Source organism: Nicotiana tabacum, chromosome 7, assembly GCF_000715075.1.
Source record: "Nicotiana tabacum cultivar K326 chromosome 7, ASM71507v2, whole genome shotgun sequence".
Lineage (NCBI taxonomy): Eukaryota > Viridiplantae > Streptophyta > Magnoliopsida > Solanales > Solanaceae > Nicotiana > Nicotiana tabacum.
Genome location: NC_134086.1, coordinates 173600946 through 173618877, shown reverse-complemented (window position 1 = coordinate 173618877; position 17932 = coordinate 173600946). Strand labels below are relative to the sequence as shown.

The 17932-nt window shown below is 34.0% G+C and overlaps 1 protein-coding gene across 1 annotated transcript; it reads right to left on the bottom strand.

Moving 5' to 3' along the window:
- Window positions 1-3104: 3104 nt before the first annotated feature.
- On the bottom strand, window positions 3105-5785 carry LOC107776983 (BTB/POZ domain-containing protein At3g05675). The gene is made up of 2 exons (XM_016596937.2): window positions 4393-5785; window positions 3105-3652 (listed from the first exon to the last, which is right to left on the bottom strand). Exons 1-2 carry the CDS (start codon window positions 5647-5649, stop codon window positions 3389-3391), a joined length of 1521 nt encoding a protein of 506 aa, XP_016452423.2. The 5' UTR covers window positions 5650-5785; the 3' UTR covers window positions 3105-3388.
- Between the last annotated feature and the right edge of the window lie 12147 nt (window positions 5786-17932).

The following is a 17932-nucleotide window of genomic DNA, read 5'->3' as shown; positions in this document are numbered from 1 at the left end:
TTGGCCTTAAAAGGTGTTATTTCGAACTTATCAAAATAGTAACCCGTCGTCGTTCGATCGAGGTCGATCTCTCCTCTTGGCGAAGGCCCTTGGCCTTAAAGGGTGTTATTTCGAACTTATCGAAATAGTAACCCATCGTCATTCGATCGAGGTCGATCTCTTCTCTTGGCGAAGGCCCTTGGCCTTAAAGGGTGTTATTTCGAACTTATTGAAATAGTAACTCGTCGTCGTTCGACCGAGGTCGAACTCTTCTCTTGGTCAAGGCCCTTGGCCTTAAAGGGTGTTATTTCGAACTTATCGAAATAGTAACCCGTCGTCGTTCGAGTTTTTGGAGAGCCAGATATCTTCTGGGAGAGTCCTAGTCCGTTTGGCATTGCTCGTAACGGAGGGTACAATGTCGGAGAATATGAAACGCTACTGTTTCGCTTAGGTTTGCTCTGCGCACGAAATGTAGTTTCCTTGTCTGGCCCGTGTCTTCTGGCTAGGAGGTATCTCAAGCGGGCGAGATCACAGTTGTTTTGTAGTAGTTATTCGTCCTTTAATTGAGGTGTTTCTTTATTCGTTCGCCTGCACGGCCATTGTATTCTTACTTAAGCAGAGATTAGGAGGCGAGTTAGAATGAAACTTTCCTTGCCCTCGTCTGGTGGTCCGATGAGGGAGAACTGATTGGTAACGTCGTTTACCTTGTTTGGAGTATCGATGGTTGATGGGGCTGAGGTTTCTAAGCTTGATAATTTTGTTCAGCTCTCCTCCCCCTATTGCACTGCTCCTTTGTCTCACGCGGGTTGGATTTTTCCTTCACGCTCTTTTTGGTGAGTGATCGTATTTCTTGTCTTTGATCAGGGAGAGACTAGGAAATTTCACTAAGAAATCCCCACAGACGACGCCAAATTGTTTGACTCAAAAGATATTAAAACCTTTTTGAACAAAACAATCAAAGATGAAGGGGCAAATATTAGTCAGACATAATAAATTCCAAATCAAAGAGCTTGCAGTGTGGATCATACTTAGGATAAAGGAAATATAAATGATCTTATTGAGATTCAACATTGTATCTCCCATCAATCGATGAGGAGATCGCTTTACATGTTTTCCTAGAGATTCACTCTTCTCTATCAAGAATACTAGAAGAGAGCTTTTTAGCTTTAGAGAGAGATAGGAGAATTCGTCGCCCCCTGTTGAAAGCTTTCCCTTGCTATATATAGTCGTGACACCCTTGCCCTTTGCTTGGCTCGACGTCCTCTTGCCTTCAATGTGTATTAATCGTGCTTTTAGGCGCAGCTCTTGCCGACTCGTCGGATGCCGAGAAAGGGATATGGAGCGGGCTATACTATCTTTCACTTCCCGGTCACTTAGGCGGGACGTTGGTCAGCTCGGTCATGACGGTCAGATTTTGATCAATACAGTAGAAACAATGTGTGCCAAAACTGAATAACGTGCCTCGTGCCTTACAACTACTTAAGCTTATAGCAGTAGATTCTAAAACTTCGTATTGAGTTTTATCTGGTCATTCACTTTTCTATTTGAGCTAAAAGTGTTAAATAACTGCTCGAGCTTAACGGAATTTTAAGGCGAAATACATAAACGACTCCTTCAAGTTGTCCTCAATGGTCAGCCAGACATCTCAACTGAGCCCATTTTCAGTTGGACACTTCTTCTCCACTAAAGTACGACCTCTTGAACCCTTCACACTGACATGGCAAAGTGTGTGCTTTATACTTAATTCTAAGCGCGTGAAACCCTCAAAATTAAGGTTTTTTTCTTTTTTCTTTTAAATTTAACTTTATTTTATGTGGGTCCCATTATATTTTATTTTTCACACATTAATTTCACTTTCTTCCCAAAATATTCCATCTTCACCAAATCAGTAGTGCCTCTTCCTTCCGCCATAAATCCACCCCTCTTCTTCAATCTTGAAAAATAATGTAACAACTAATAACAACCACTGCGTAATAACAATTTCATTGACCCCCCACTTCAATTGCTACTTCAATTGCTCGTCTTTGCTTCAAATCAGCATTCTCTGGCAATGAAGTTTCTGTGCTTACACTCGAAGAGTGAGGATTCAATGAGGCTAAGAACAAACAAACCAGAACTAATGGTTTTGGGATTACCTTCTAAGAAATCAAATGATTGTCCGGCGAAGGATCTTTTTGACCAAAAGTGGTCATCAATGAATGACCACTGACTTTCAGATTTACAACTTAGTCAGTGGTGCATACATTGATGACTACTAAAGTCGAAGAGAAGACGAATTTCGGTGAGTCAACGAATGTTTGTCCAAGTTCCGGCAGCCGTGAAATTAGATGAACCTGCCATCAATCGATAGCTCTAACTGAGAGTAATCGATTGATGTTAGTATTAGAACCAAACTGGCCAAAATTTGGAAAAAAAATCACAAAAGGGATGGATCTAGGTTTTCTGAAATTCTAGATCTACTAATTGGGGAATTTGGGTGGTTTTTCTGGGGAAATCAAAGGTAGATTGGATTGAGGAGGGTCTTGGGATTGTGGGGGTGAAGATTTGGGGTTGTGTGGAGGTGGCCCGCCGCCGTGGGAGATTTCCAGCGGCTTTCTTCTCTTCTTCTGGTTTTTTCGCCCTTCGGCGACGAGGAGGAAGGGCTGGCGGTGATTCTTTCTTTTTTAAATTATAATTATTGCTTTTTTTGTTTTTGTTTTATAATAGGTGGCAAATTTTTTAATTAAAATTACACATGGCATTTTCTCATTTGTTCGTTTGACATAAATCCGAGAGTGTATTTCACGCGAAGGCGAGGTGGGCTGATGAGGTCAATTGTTTAATTGACCTACTTTACTGAAGGCTTGAAGTGTCCAACTGAAAATGGGCTCAGTTAAGGTGGCCATTTATGTATTTCGCCGAACTTTAAACTATCAAGCCAATGACCCGTTTTCCCCTTGAAGTTAAATTATGATCCATGTTTCTTGGAATCACGAACTTTCCGCGAACAGTTTTTAAATGACGTTCACCCTTGACAATTTAACAAGTCATAGAATATCATCCTCGCATCGCCAATTAGATTGGCTAGAGAGGATCAATTTTACCTACCCGAGTAAAAAAAGAAAAAAAATCTGGCTATTAAAAGATATAGAAACGGCAGATTTCATACGGCATAGAATCTATATACAAGCTGGTCATTCTCTTTAAAACTGATTCTTACAGTCGAGGATACTGCGCAGCACCAAGTAACCAACCTAAGAGCCATGCAATCTACATTACCTCCTATACAAAGGCGAGGGAACATGTTTTATCTACACATAGCAGTGTCTTTTGGAATGGAGATTCTAGTATGCAAGCATTAGTCACCGAAAAGTCCATGTTTATCCATCAAACCATCAACACTTGGAAGACCATCACACACCAAGGTTGTCTACATTGGGGATCTATTTGCTCGTCGGAACCAGGTGGTAAATGCACCGACCAAGTGAGGACAGTCATCAACATTCCTAGTTGAAAAGCTGAGACACTGCTGCAATAACTCCTGCGCATCAGGCAAGGTAAGTGTGGATATAATCCTCAAAAACGTGTCTTCCAGCTCCACATATACTGTTTTATGACTTGGCATCATAGGTGTTACATTGTCTTTGCACAAAATCAACACTGGAAGCCAATCTTTCACAAGCTTCATTCTTACCTGTTAGACTTAAGTGCATTAGAGAAAGGGAGTAAAGCAGAAGCCATCGTGGAATGAGTCACTGTTTATCAGTGAAGAACAACATTCACTTGACCAATTGATAAACACCAGAACAGAACAGCAGCAAAAAATCAAACTGCCACTGTTATTGTAGAATGCCCATGATTCTGGTTATGAATCAGTACATCTTTAAGACAGATCAATCATTTTAACAGTCAGTCAAAACAAGGACATAGAAGGTGCAAATCATGTCCATACTCAAAACCATTTCTTTGAAACATCCAAAAGTTTTAACTAATACAGAAGACATGTCAGAACATCTAACAGACAATCACCATTTGGATAAAGACCCATGAGACATGAAGTTAGATATTGCAAATGGATGGGAAAGGTTATAACTGAATAACCACAGTTATTTGATTTTAAAAATTATATAAGTCAAAATAGCAGAAAGCAGGAGAAAGCTAGTAAACAGTAAGACAATCTCAGTGCTATTCACTCCCAGAAGTATCCTTTGCCAATTCACGAATATGTTCAAGTGTAAGATGCTCCTAAGTCTTAAAGGTGTCTATGCGTGTTAATACTCCCTAATATTGCAATTAGTGAACGTACCAAAAAAACATAACTCCTAAAGCCCTCACAGCCCACACAAGTTACAGGTGTATTTCCTAGACTCTATGCTTTGCAATTACACATCATAGAATGAGTTTAGAAGTTAAACTATCAAAATACAAATGGACCTGTCTAGTAGCCAAGATAGTTCCTGCAGCGACTGCATTAGCAAGCTTGCAAGTGCATCGAAGCACAACTGCAGGGAGCCCAGGTACGATATTCCTCCATGCATCATCACGGAGAGCTCTCAGCAAGTCAGCAGTAAACGAGGCCTGATTGCTCCACTCTTGTACAGCTGCATCAGCCACTCTCAGTTCAATCATCCTCTCCAGCAACCACAGCAAATGCCTCCCATTCGTCATCGCAGTATGCAAATTCAACCTCTGAATTGCCTCAGTCTCATTATGATCACCTCTAAAATCAGGACTCGAATAATCCTCCAATGACTCCTTCACGATCTTCAAGCTACTCATAAAGGCACGGTCCAACACTCTCTTTGCTGCCTCTTTGGATGAAAAATCCCTCAAAAGTTTCGCTACAAATGCCTTAGCAAATGCCATGTTTGGATGGTTATGAAGTGCCGATAATATCAATCCATGAAGCATTTCTTCAGACGAATTGTTCTCATCAGTCGAAACCCTAGCGAGAAGCTCTTGAGATTCCTCCTTGCCTAAAAACGGAGCAAAATTGAGTATTTTCCTTTCTTCATCTTCGGTCCACGGTACGGCCTCCAGGAACCTTACACAAGCCTTAATGCAATCCTCGAATATTAGTTCCAAAGCCACCGGAAGTAAACACAAAGCTATTGAAACGGTATTGATAGTTGTGGAGAAGTCATTGGTGTATAGGAGTTGAAGAACAGTTAAATGATGATCGATTGATCCAGGAGTAGACGGAACACCGAGATTAAGCCGGAAGGTTCTAGAAGAGTTTCTTGAATCAACGACGTCGTTTGATTCCTTTTGCCAGCGATCAGATAAGAGAGCAGCGAAGTACTTACAGCGGCGGAGAATATCGGAGTGGAGATAGATCTGAACATCGGATTGATCAGAATCAACGGCTGAGATTGATTCGGAGTCGTCAGTATCGAACAGCGGCAATTGATCGACGAAGAGACGAAGCACGACGTCAGCCGTAGATGAATCGTTGAATCCGCCGCAACCAGCAGCTGCAGCACCGGCGGCGGTCGAAGACGATGGAATAACGGTGTGAGAAGATGTCCGGCGAATACCTGACGGCTTCTGAGAGCGTTCCGTTAGGGTATTATCCGGACGTGAAGAGTCAATGATTCCAATAGTTGAGGAAAGTCGGCTATTGCTACCTACACGTTGTCGTTTTTTGCCGGAGGTGACACCGGCGGTACCACCACCACCGCCTACCGTCATTCTGCTATAGGTTCTTCTGAATTCTGATGAAGACGAAGTTTCAGATAGGGACGAATGGGATATTGTTTAGAACAGTGTGTTGAGTTGTACATTTTCAATTTTAATCTTACATTTGGCAAAAAAGCTTCTACTAAACTTGAATCAATGGTTTGAGATGGGCGGATTTGGTTCATGGTGAGACAAGTGGATAAAATCGCGCTGATCCGACGTGTCCAGGGCCCATCTTCTGATAATACCACTTTTAAATTGTTGTATCTGTTCTGTGGAACAGGGATTCTGATATTTCTAATTGGGCCTAGGGCTGCTCGGTGGTCCTCCTAAGCCCGTCACGGCCGGTCTTCATGGTTGAGCCCACGAGTCCGGGACCGTCAGGCGGGCCTGGGCCGGGCCTGGCGGGCCCAACGGCTATTTTAAAAATAAAAAAAAAATTCTCCAATGGCGATATTTAAAATCTAACCGTTTGAGATGAAAATATGACCGTTTTTAAGTTTAAAAAATGGTCATTTGGCCCCCAAACTTTATATAATTACACTTTTTCCCATTTCTCAACTATAAATACCCCTCATTCTTTCATTTTTATTCACCAATTCATCAATATCTCTCAATCCCTCTACTACAATTACTTAATTTATTGTTGAAATTTCGTGAAAAATTGTGAAGTTGTTGAATTGAAGTTTCAAGTGTTCAACGATTTTCAATTTCCAAGAAGTTGTTCGGCAATCCGGTAAACTCGTTTCAACTCTTACGTTTTTAGAATATATTTTTGTGTGGTTTAGTTTGCATAATTATAATTAATATGGCATTTACTTTGAAAAAAATGTTTGGTAAAGGAAAAGATAAAACCGGTGAAAGTAGTGGCCAACCAACTACCCTTCCCCGGCTCCCCGACCTAGAAAAGATAAGCAAGTTGAAAGTAGTCGCCAACCTAGACGTCCTCCTCCTTCCGTAATTCTTGATAGTGATCACCCTTGTTTTCAATTTACCGATAGTGAATTTTATCATAATGTTGCACCAGGTGAAAGATTAGATGATGAAATTATGAATGCTCTTTATCCTAATGAAACCATCTTAGAAAATAATGAGGAAAATGAGGATGATGATGAAACCCAAGCACCGGATTTAGATGATACACCTACTAGTCCTCTTAATAACCCAACTGATGCACCGGTCGACCCACCTGTAGAAACTCCTACTTTTAATAGAGAACCTGCTAAACGCCTAGAAACATCATTAGTTTGGAATTTTTTTACTCAAGTAAGAGAACAAAATAAGGCTAAGTGTAAAACTTGTGGGAAATTAATGGTGCATAAATATACTGGAGACCGTAGCGGCACGGGTAGTTTGACTAGGCACATAAAAACACACCCTAGAGATAAGGCTAGATTTTTTCAAATGAAAGCGCAACTAGAGGGGACAAGTGTAGATTCTGCGGTTAACCCTAGTACAGGTTCAAATCTAGTTCAACCAGGAATTAACACTGTCACCGGAGGTATTTTATATTACGATCCAAATAGAGATCGTGAAGAATTAGCAAAGATGATTACTGTTATGTGCTTACCTTATACTTTTGTATCTAATCCTAATTGGGTTCATTATATTAGAAAAGTTTTTAATCCTACTTATAAAGGTTGGCCTCGCGCAACAGTTAAGAGTGATATTTATAAATTCAAACATGAATATGAACAATATTTGCAGTATTTATTTACTCATATACCTAATCGGATTTCTATTACTACTGATATTGGTAGAAGTGGTAATGATTGTGATTATCTAACTGTTACAAGTCATTGGATAGATGAGGAATGGATAATGCAAAACGCATAATTGCATATAGAATAATTAATTCGCGTCACACAGGTAAGTTTATAGCTACCACTGTTGCAGATATTTGTAGATATTTTTGCTTTAGCGATAAAATAATGGCAATTTCAATGGATAATGCTTCTAGTAACACCAGTGCTATAGGCATGCTTACAACAACACTAAATCCTGCATTTACTAATATTTTCCATGTTAGATGTATTTGTCATATTTATCATTTAATTGTCGGTGATGGTATGCGAATATTAAACATAGAAATTGAAAAGGTTAGAATGGCTCTTAATTGACTTTTTTATTCAAACCGTAGAAGTAGACTTAGAGAGTATTTTAAAAAATGTGATGAATATGGCCTTAGAGAAAGAAAGGTTCCTAAACCTTGTCCGACTAGATGGAATTGTATGTACGAAAGTTTAGTAGTAGCATATGAATATAGAAACCCAATTAATGCAACGTTTAATTCTCGGGTAGGTGGTGAGGATGATGATGAAATGCTTACCACTCAAGATTGGACTAATGTTAAAATTGTTTTAGATTTTTTAGAACATTTTCAAATTGCTACAAATGCATTTTCTGGGCAATATTATCCTACTATTTCAAACTGTTCAATTTATATTGTAGCACTATCTGATTTGTTTGTTGAATTTAGTGAGGGTGGGGATATTTATGAACTTGCTATAAATGAAATGAAACAAAAGTTTAAAAAATATTTTTTCCTATCCCTCCTATTTATGGTCTTGCTGCAATGCTAAATCCTACAATGAAATTGGGAGGTCCTCATTTTTGGTATTCAAATATTTATAAGGCTTTAGATCTTTCAAATGAGGAAATTGCGACACTTGCAGATGCAAAAGCTTCAATTAAGATTAATGCTCAAACAGTTTATAATGCTTATCAACTTGCCTTAGAGCATGCTAGGCCAACTATTCCAACCCCTACTTCGTCTAGCTCACAATCGTCTAAAAGAGTTGCGGGCTTAAAAGCTCTTAAATCTTGGACGGAGTTCAGGGGGTCTCAAGGTGAAAATTATGATGAAACTTCACATCTAAATGAGCTTCAAGTTTATTTGTCTCAGGGACTTGAAAAGGAGAATCCAGACGGCTCTTTTGATCTTTTGGAATGGTGGAAGGCAAGGGAAAAATATTTTCCTGTTCTTGCAAGGATGACTCGGGATATTTTATCAATTCAAGCTTCAATTGTTGCATCAGAGAGCGCTTTCAGTCAAGCAAGACTGCAAATAGGTGATATTTCTTTGTCTATACTTAGAATTATTTATAAGCTACAATATATACATAATATACAATATATATACTACAAGAAAATATATAAGAGAATATATATACACAAGATACAATATAATATACTACAAGACAATATATTATGCGAATATATATACATAATATACAATATATATACTACAAGACAATATATTATGCGAATATATATACATAAGATACAATATATATACATAAGATACAATATATTATGCGAATATATATACATAAGATACAATATATATACTACAAGAAAATATATAAGAGAATATATATACATAAGATACAATATAATATACTACAAGAAAATATATTATGCGAAAATATATACATAATATACAATATATATACTACAAGAAAATATATTATGCGAACATATATACATAAGATACAATATATTATGCGAATATATATACATAAGATACAATATATATACTACAAGAAAATATATAAGAGAATATATATACATAAGATACAATATAATATACTACAAGAAAATATATTATGCATGACAATTTAGTGTTTTACTATTGTTTTGTTATTTTCTTTTTCGTCAAGCACTTTAATAATTAGATATACATATATACTACATATATATTTTTAATATAGCCATGATACTACAAGAAATTGCCTTAAAAAAAACCGCTAGGCCCGCGAAGTCCACGAGCCCGGCCCGTTAAGCACAGGACCATGTGGGCTTAGGCCCGTCACGGGCCGGTTCCACCCATTGAGCCCACGAAGACCGGGACCACCAGGCCCGGGACCGCCAGAGCCCAGGACCACGAAGCCCGGGACCGCGAGGCCCGGCCCGTTAGGCCCACTAAGGCCCGGGCCAGAATACAGCATTAATTGGGCCTTGCCCTTCCGACCCTAAGGCTTTTGGAATTTTTTCATGTGGAAATGACACCTAAATAGTCACTTTTAAGCATGATGTTTATAATATATTTATAGATTAGCCAATTTACTCAAACTTCAAGATACAACGTCCTGAAAGTTACACCTCAAGGTTCAAACTTCAGGATATCGTGTCTTAAAGTTCGAAATTTGTGTTCGAAAATTTGAATCATATGTCCTGAATTTTAAATTAGCAGTTTAAAAATTCAGGACATTTACTCCTGTTTCAAATTAGCAACACAAAAGTTTAGGACACTAATTTCAAATTAGCAACTCAAAAATTTAAGATACAAAATTCAAGATACTTAGTCTTGAAGATTGGGTAAATTAGCTAATCTTTAAATAAATTATAAATTATAAATATATTTTAACTAGGAGACTTAAAAGTGATTATTGATGCACTTCGCCCATTTTTTATTGAAGTTTGATAAAGAAAGAATACTTAAGTTCAAATCACAATTGTCAAGAGTATTCTGACTTAAATTTTACTTGAAAAACAAATTACAATTGTGAAACAAATACTTTTTTGATTTTTTTTTTTTAAAAATCGAATATTATCTGTGGACAAACGGCTAAAAATAGTCTTGGATACCTAATTAAAATATACTTGAAGTTGCATTGGATTGTGTAAAGAAAATCGAAAATTGAAGGCGAGGATTGTTTTACAAATCTTTATTGTAGTTCTCAGTCCATGCCACAAGGGAAACTGCCATTGTTTGATGCCAAACGATCCACAATTGGCTGAATAAATTTTCAAATCTTGCGTGGTGCTTGCCACTGCTTGGTACACATGCATTGCTTTACAGTGCCGGCTGAAGGGTAAAGCAGCCCAAGCAATGGCTTTAGGCTCCCAAATTTTGGGGTCCCATCTTTCATTAGTAGTAATTTTATGAATTAATTTTTTAAATACAAAATTAAAGTTAATTGACTCTTGAGTTTGAATAATTCGAAAAGTATAAAAATATTTTTTATTTTTTATTTAGTGGGTAAAAATTGAGATCACTAGATGATAAAGATATAACAAAATATTGACTTAGCCCTGATTAGAACATAATAGCCACTTCGATATGATAGTTTACGCTTATTTTTCAAATTATATAGCGTGAAAAGAAATATTACAAGAAGAAGATAAGACTCTAATCGATATACTTAATAAGATAACTAGACTTCATTTTTTTCTAATGCCTATATTTCTTATAGAATAAAGTATTACTGTAACAATTGCATCCGGAGAAAGAAGTTTTTTCAAATTAAAATTGACAAAATCTTGTATAGGATCAACAATGTCTCACGAGGAGCTAAATGGATCAGATTAGCAGTATTATTAGTTGAAAAATGATTATTAGAATAACTCGATTATAAGAAAATTATTTGTAATAATTTTGCATTTAAAAAAATTAGGAAAATACACATCAATCAAATAAAAAATTAAGACTTTTTATCAAAATTTTGCTTTAGGCCACCAACAATGTTGAACCGCGCCCCTGTTTACCGTTCGACAGGATTGATAAACATTCGATGTGGTGGTACGCACGAGAGACCATCCCAAAATGATCCTCTTTACCCCAAATAGTATTATGAGTTTAATTAACATTTTGTATTTTTGTTCATACGTCGAGTAAATAACTTTCCTCTATAGCCTCGTGTTTGATCTCCTTGCAAGATCTCCTTGACACTTTTTTCCTAATCCTGTTGAACATGTTGTAAAATCGACATATAATATGTACTTTATATCCGTTTTTACTTGCAATTTAGGGGAAATTATACATACCTTTATTTCAAATACTACTCGAAATTTTAAAAATAAATGTTTATGTAGTAGTATGTAAATAAAACTAGAGAAGAGGTATCAGTAGCTGAAATTTCATGTGATTATTTTCCTTAAATTCAAATAGAGGTGGAGCTGGAATATAAGTTATGAGGTCACGTTTTGCTCAGATTCTATATATACTTTACTAAATATTTATTGATATTTGATCGTTAATTCAATTTTATATATTAACTTAAGGTTATTATAAAAATTCATAAACTTTAATACCAAATTCGCATTGGATTGAAAGGCGGATGGATATTTTACACTCCGACAACATTTGAATTTGGTCAGTGAGCTGTGTCCAAAGGCGCCTATGCCATCAATGCAAATAAATGTAAAAGATCTGAGCTTATGAATACTCACGTAATCTTTCAAATTTATCATTAATGAACTTCAGGGGACCCTCTCAATAAGTCTCACCGATTTCATTTCCTTGCTGCATTTTGCTACGCTATTGCTAAATTACAGATATATCCTCGTCATGTGACCTTGTAGGGGTCGTGTACATAAAATTGTAATAACTAATCACAGTCAATATAGTAATAAATTTTGCATAAGATATGGTTGGTTACATTAAAAAGAACAATCACTGCAAAGCACTAATTCATAGGGCAGGTAGGCGGTATTAACTATTAAACAATATTTGCATTAAGTTATGTAAAAATCTAAAGAGAGCTTTTCATTATTTGACACTGTATAATGATTCTTTTATTAGTAGTTTCCGCATAATAATTCATGTATTATTATTTTCATAACTAGTACATCAACTAAATTATTCCGTAATGCATGAGAGGTGCATTGTTAAATGAACGTACCAACCAATAAAATAATTATCAATCTTTTAAAGCATATTATATTCAACCAAAACAATGACACAATCTTTTTAACTACTCCTCATGCGGCCCAATTTATGACTTTAGTTTTTATACTTTTATATACCTTAAAAAATAATAAAAGAAATTAGTAGGTAAAACTATTGTCATACGTGAGGTCTATAACAATTAAGGTGTACATAAGCCGATCGTTGGTTCGGCTTTTCCGGTTACCAAACCAATTGTCTCGAATTTTTAAATCTATAAACCAAACCAACGTGCAAGTTTTTCTGCATGTGGCTCGTTCGTGATAACTTCTTCGGATTTGCATGAACTAACGAGCCAATAAAAGTCGAGTTTTTCAATCTCAGTTTTTTCCGAGTTTTTCGTTTTTCTCGGGGTTTTCGGTTTTTTTTTTCCGACAAAATCTTCATAGCACATATTTCTTAGGTCCTAGCAGGATAAAACTATATAAGATGTTACCCAATAAAATAATATAAAATGATGTGAGATGAGTCATGATTATACTAAAATACTCAACAAATAACATAAAATAAATATTGCTAACTAATAAGCCATAATAAAAATAAACATCATCTAAAAGTACTAAGTCATCCTAAAATAAGTACGACGAATAAGTACTAAGTATTAATTATATGATTAAACAATATTAAAAGTAAGTTGTGCACTTTCACTATCTAAACCAATGCAGATCTAAAAAAATAAATATCTAATACAATTGTCATTCCTAGTATTGATTGAATTTTTTTTATTAATTAGTATTGATTTGATTTTGCTTTGGGCTTTATTTGAGTTACTAACTTTTATGAGCTATAAAATATATTTAATCATTCAAAAGTATTAAGTCTAAGCTTGAAATAATCCATTAAAAGAGAGAAGTATGAAAATGTATAAAAAGTATTTATAAATTACTTTACTTATTATTTATGTATAAAAAATAATAGTAAAACTTGTATACATGTAATGTCGGGTTGGGTTGGTTTCGGTTTGACTTTTTTTAGTTAAAATCAAACCAAGCCAATTATGATCGGGGTTTTTTTGACACCAAACCATAGTCGTTTTTTTTTATTTGACTCGAATTATCAGTTTAGTACGATTAATCGGTTTCCTTTGTATAACCTAATAACAATTATATAACTTGAATCGGATGGAACATCTTTCCAATAATAAAAGGTTAAAGGAATTCCAGAAGAAAAAAAAAAGGAGAAAGAAAGGAACTGATAATTCTATGTGATGTCTGGGCTAATTGCAAAACATTATTGGAAACGGTAAACCTTAATATATACTAGTAATTTCATTTAATTTTTCATTGACTTGTATGCCAATGCATGACTTGAGGGGTGTTTGACTCAAAAGATATTGGAATTTTTTTGAACAAATCAATTAAAGAAAGTGAAGGGGAAATCTTAGTTAAACATAATAAATCCCAGATCAATGAGCTACTCGAGAAGATGAAATCTGAGCTGAAATAGGAGTAATCGATCTTATTAAAACTCTTCATTGTGGCTCTCATTAATTAATGGGAAAGGTTGCTTTACATGTTTTTCTTTGAATGCTTCATCCTTCCTTTTGTTATCGAGATTACAGAAAAGAGAAATAAGGAGAAAGGAAAAGAAGTCACGAGCCCCACTAATCGAAGGTTCTCCCTCACTATATATAGTGATGGGACCTTTGCTATTTATTTGGTCCGACGCTCTATTACGCTATGTCTATCTTGGTCGTCCTCTAAATGTCGTTTCTTTTGGCTCGACGGGTGTCGAGAATGTTGGAAGTGGAATAGATCATGTCGTCTTTCACTGCCTTGCCGCCTGGACGGGACGTTGGCCAGCTTGACAGCAACGGTCAGATTTTGACCCATACAAGGAAAACATATTATTTGTAAATCTTAATACGTGATAATGATTATTTAAAAGAAGAAATGTTGACTAGTAGTAATGATTTATTTAAATATGCTTTTAACTGGAAAATATCATTGGTTATTGCAATTGGTATATTTCTTTGTTGACCACTGATCAAATGGGTGGTTTAATAAATTCATAAGTCGAATTATAAAATTAAATGGCGTTTTCCCCCAAATCTGGAATATAAAAAAAGTTTCTAGTTTCAAGTATTCCATCTTTTAGTGTAAAGTGGGCTTATGATATGCTTACATATATAATAATTAAAATCTGTGAAAACATAATAAAATGTAGAAGAAATGGTATCAATAACTAGTTTTAGAGGAAAAACGAATAAAACATAGGACAAATAACTATGTAAAACAAATGTTCTAATTTGTGAAGTGGGAATTATCGATTTTCTTATTTATTTTATTCTCACATAGTAGGTTAATTTCTTTTCCCCGTGCACCAGATAATAATGATCTTAGGCGGATCCATAATTTAAATATTATGGGTTCAACTATTAAGGTTTTTAGTGTTGAACTCATTATATTTTTAAAGTTATGGTTTCATATCTATCACTTATGCAATTTTAATGAATTTTTACTCCACGTTGAAAGTTATGGGGTTCAGTTGAACCCGTCGGCGAACACACTACAAACGCCCTTACAAAGAATTTAATAATACATGTGCATCAACAATGTCCTTTTACCAACTTCACCAAACTTGATTCGGGCTCAAGATGTCGGTGAAAAGGAACGAAGAATAACTAATCAAAATTTAATTCTTGTTTAAGCCATTATTTGTTTTGGTAATTGAAATTTGAAAATAACACTAAGATTAGGTGGAGAGTTAACATTAGATATCAACATTCAAGCAGTTAACGTTCAGTCAGAGACACCTTCAATTGCAGGCTAAAATTTTGGGAGATAGATTGTGTTCTACGTGAAGCAGTCTTGTCTATTTTGTTCTACCAACAAAATCGACTTATTTTATACCATGAATAGGTGCAAAATATACTCCTAAAGATGAGCAGATATAGGAAATTGTGTCGTTGCGATTTATCGAGTAAATCTCTCTAAATTTCATCCATTCAACAACTGATTTGTCGCAGAGAATCACTACTAGAAATTTGATCAAAACCAACTGACTGAAAATAACGAATTCGTAGCGGTTGAAAAGTGTTAGATCGATAGAGCCAATTTCGATCGATTTTTTTTTATATTAAAATTTAGCGATCAAAATTGGTCGATTTTTTAAAATGACCGACCGATATTTCAATCGATTTTTTAAATATTAATTTTAATTTATTTTAAATGAAAAACTGACTGAAATTAATCGTTTTTTGAAAAATAAATTTTGTCGGACACAAAAATAATTTTTCGCATTTTTAATGCAAAAAAAGACAACGACTTCGATCATTTTCCTAAAAGAAAATTAAAAAAGAAAATATTTTCAAAAATCGCCCGACTTAGCGAAGTCGGCGGTCAGCCGCGAAATATAATATAATATAATATAATATAATATAATATAATATAATATAATATAATATAATATAATATAATATAATATAATAGAGGCAAAAGCATATTATTAAGACAAGTGACATAACCACAAAAAGCCAAGTGGCATTGTTAAGACAAAATAAATTACCTTTTTAACTAAAAAAACTTTTTAAATTTTGAATTAATTAGTTATTCTATTTGAATTAATAAATATAGATATCTTATAATTAGTTATATTTAAAAAACGAAAATATATAAATAAAAAAAAAACTACCCATTCAAATTTGTTAGTAGTTTCAAGTTGGAGTTTTAAAGTTATTTTAAAATAAAAAACAAAAATCTATCTATATTATTATAAAAGCATGAATAAAATGTTGGATTACAAAAATAACCTTTTAATATTAAGTATAATAACTCATAATAAAAGGACATAATCAGAATTCTAGACATTAGCCTTATAATCTTATGAGTTTTAGGACATAATACTATACATTAGGAATCCTACATGATTACCTTTAGGAATCCTATTAGTATAATTATTTTTGGGAATATATATTAGCCTTGTAATCCTATTACTTTTAGGATATACTTCTTAAAAAATTTCTATTACTAATTCAATTTGAAAATATATTATATTGTCCAAAACCATTTAAAATATGAGAGTCTATATTATTATAAAAACGTGAATATAATATTAACAGACCAAAATGGCTCTAAAATATTAAACAGAAGAACTCATAGGGAAAGGACATAGCTGTAGTAACTTATTTTTTTGAACTGCAATAACTTCTATGTTAATTTTTTTAATATATAAGATTTTAAAATTAATACAATCTTGTCTATTAAATTCTTATTAAAATATGTAGGAAGGTTTAATAAAATCTATTTCATAAAAATCCTCCATATCGATAATATAATACCACTCTATAATATTCAATATAAAAAAAAAAAGTAATGTTAAACGGACTGCATAAAGCGTTGAAATTGAGAAAAAAATTCCACAATAATATATTATTATATTATATTTGAACTGCTTTCCTCAAATAATATTTTTTTATTATTAATTTTTCGCGTAATATAGAAAAATATATATAATTATTAAAGAACAATTAAGAAAAATTTTAAGAATATAAATGTGTGAGAAAAGAAAGAAAAAGGTTGGTAAGAGGCAATACCACTAATGATTTTGCAAACATAAAGATCTAAAAGTGGAATGTCATCAATCTTTTTACTCTTTAAAAAAAATTATAGTGGAAAAAATTATAATCACGGCTAAATATTCAAACATGAGATGAACTAATATTAAGAATCTAAATCAACAGAAAATAAATTATATTTTATGTTAAAATAAAATAATCAAATCTTTCAATTAATTATTTGCAAGAGAATCCAATTACATTATTTTTTAAATTCATCATATGAGTAAAATTATTTTTCAAGTTAAAACAAATCTTAGGGTACATAAATTTATTCAAGTTAGAATTTTTTATTTAAAAAAATAGATCACAATGTAAAAAATATTAATATAATATTAAAAAGGTCATACAAGTGTTTGAGGAGGCACAGTCAAAGCTAAATCCTGAACAAGAATAAGCTTTCAAGACTATATTATAAATAATTGACTCTGGTATAGCGCGATTATCCTTTGTGAATGCCTCCGACGGAATCGAAATAATATTCTTATGTCATGCATTACTTGCAAATGTCATATCAAGATGCATGATATTATTAACAATATGAACAAGTGGTGTACTAGCAACGATTTTAGTATGAGGACGTACAACTCAATTCAAATTTGATATGTCTCTTCAAATAACTGAAATAACCATCTCAAATATATCAAATCAGAACAATATGGCTAAATTTATAAGGAAAGCAAAAGTGATAATATGGGATGAAGCGCTTTTGGCTAAGCGTCAAACGATCGAAACAATCGTCTAGAGTTTTAGAGATATATTGGATATCGATGAACCGTTTGGTAAAAAAGTAATAGTTTGGGAGGTGATTTCTGTCAAGTACGATTAGTAGTTCCAAAATTGACCAAAGCAGAAACTGTAAATGCTAGCTTGCCAAAATTATACTTATGACCTCAAATGAAAAATATTCAAATGACAAAAAATATAAAAGTAATAACAAATGCAACATTCAGTGACTTCTTGATTCGTGTCAGAAACAAAAAAGAGTATCCAATAAAAGATGATTTGATTCTTCTAGAACACTTGGCTATAACCCCAATGGTAATAGTAGTGCATTTAATAAGGAAAAT

What these genes read in the sequence shown, in the direction of transcription:
- LOC107776983 (XM_016596937.2), bottom strand. Translation starts at nt 5,649, where the DNA reads ATGACGGTAGGCGGTGGTGGTGGTACCGCCGGTGTCACCTCCGGCAAA. An exon ending in CTATCTTGGCTACTAGACAG is followed by an intron (nt 3,653 to 4,392) that starts GTCCATTTGTAT and finishes TAAGTCTAACAG; the next exon opens with GTAAGAATGAAGCTTGTGAA.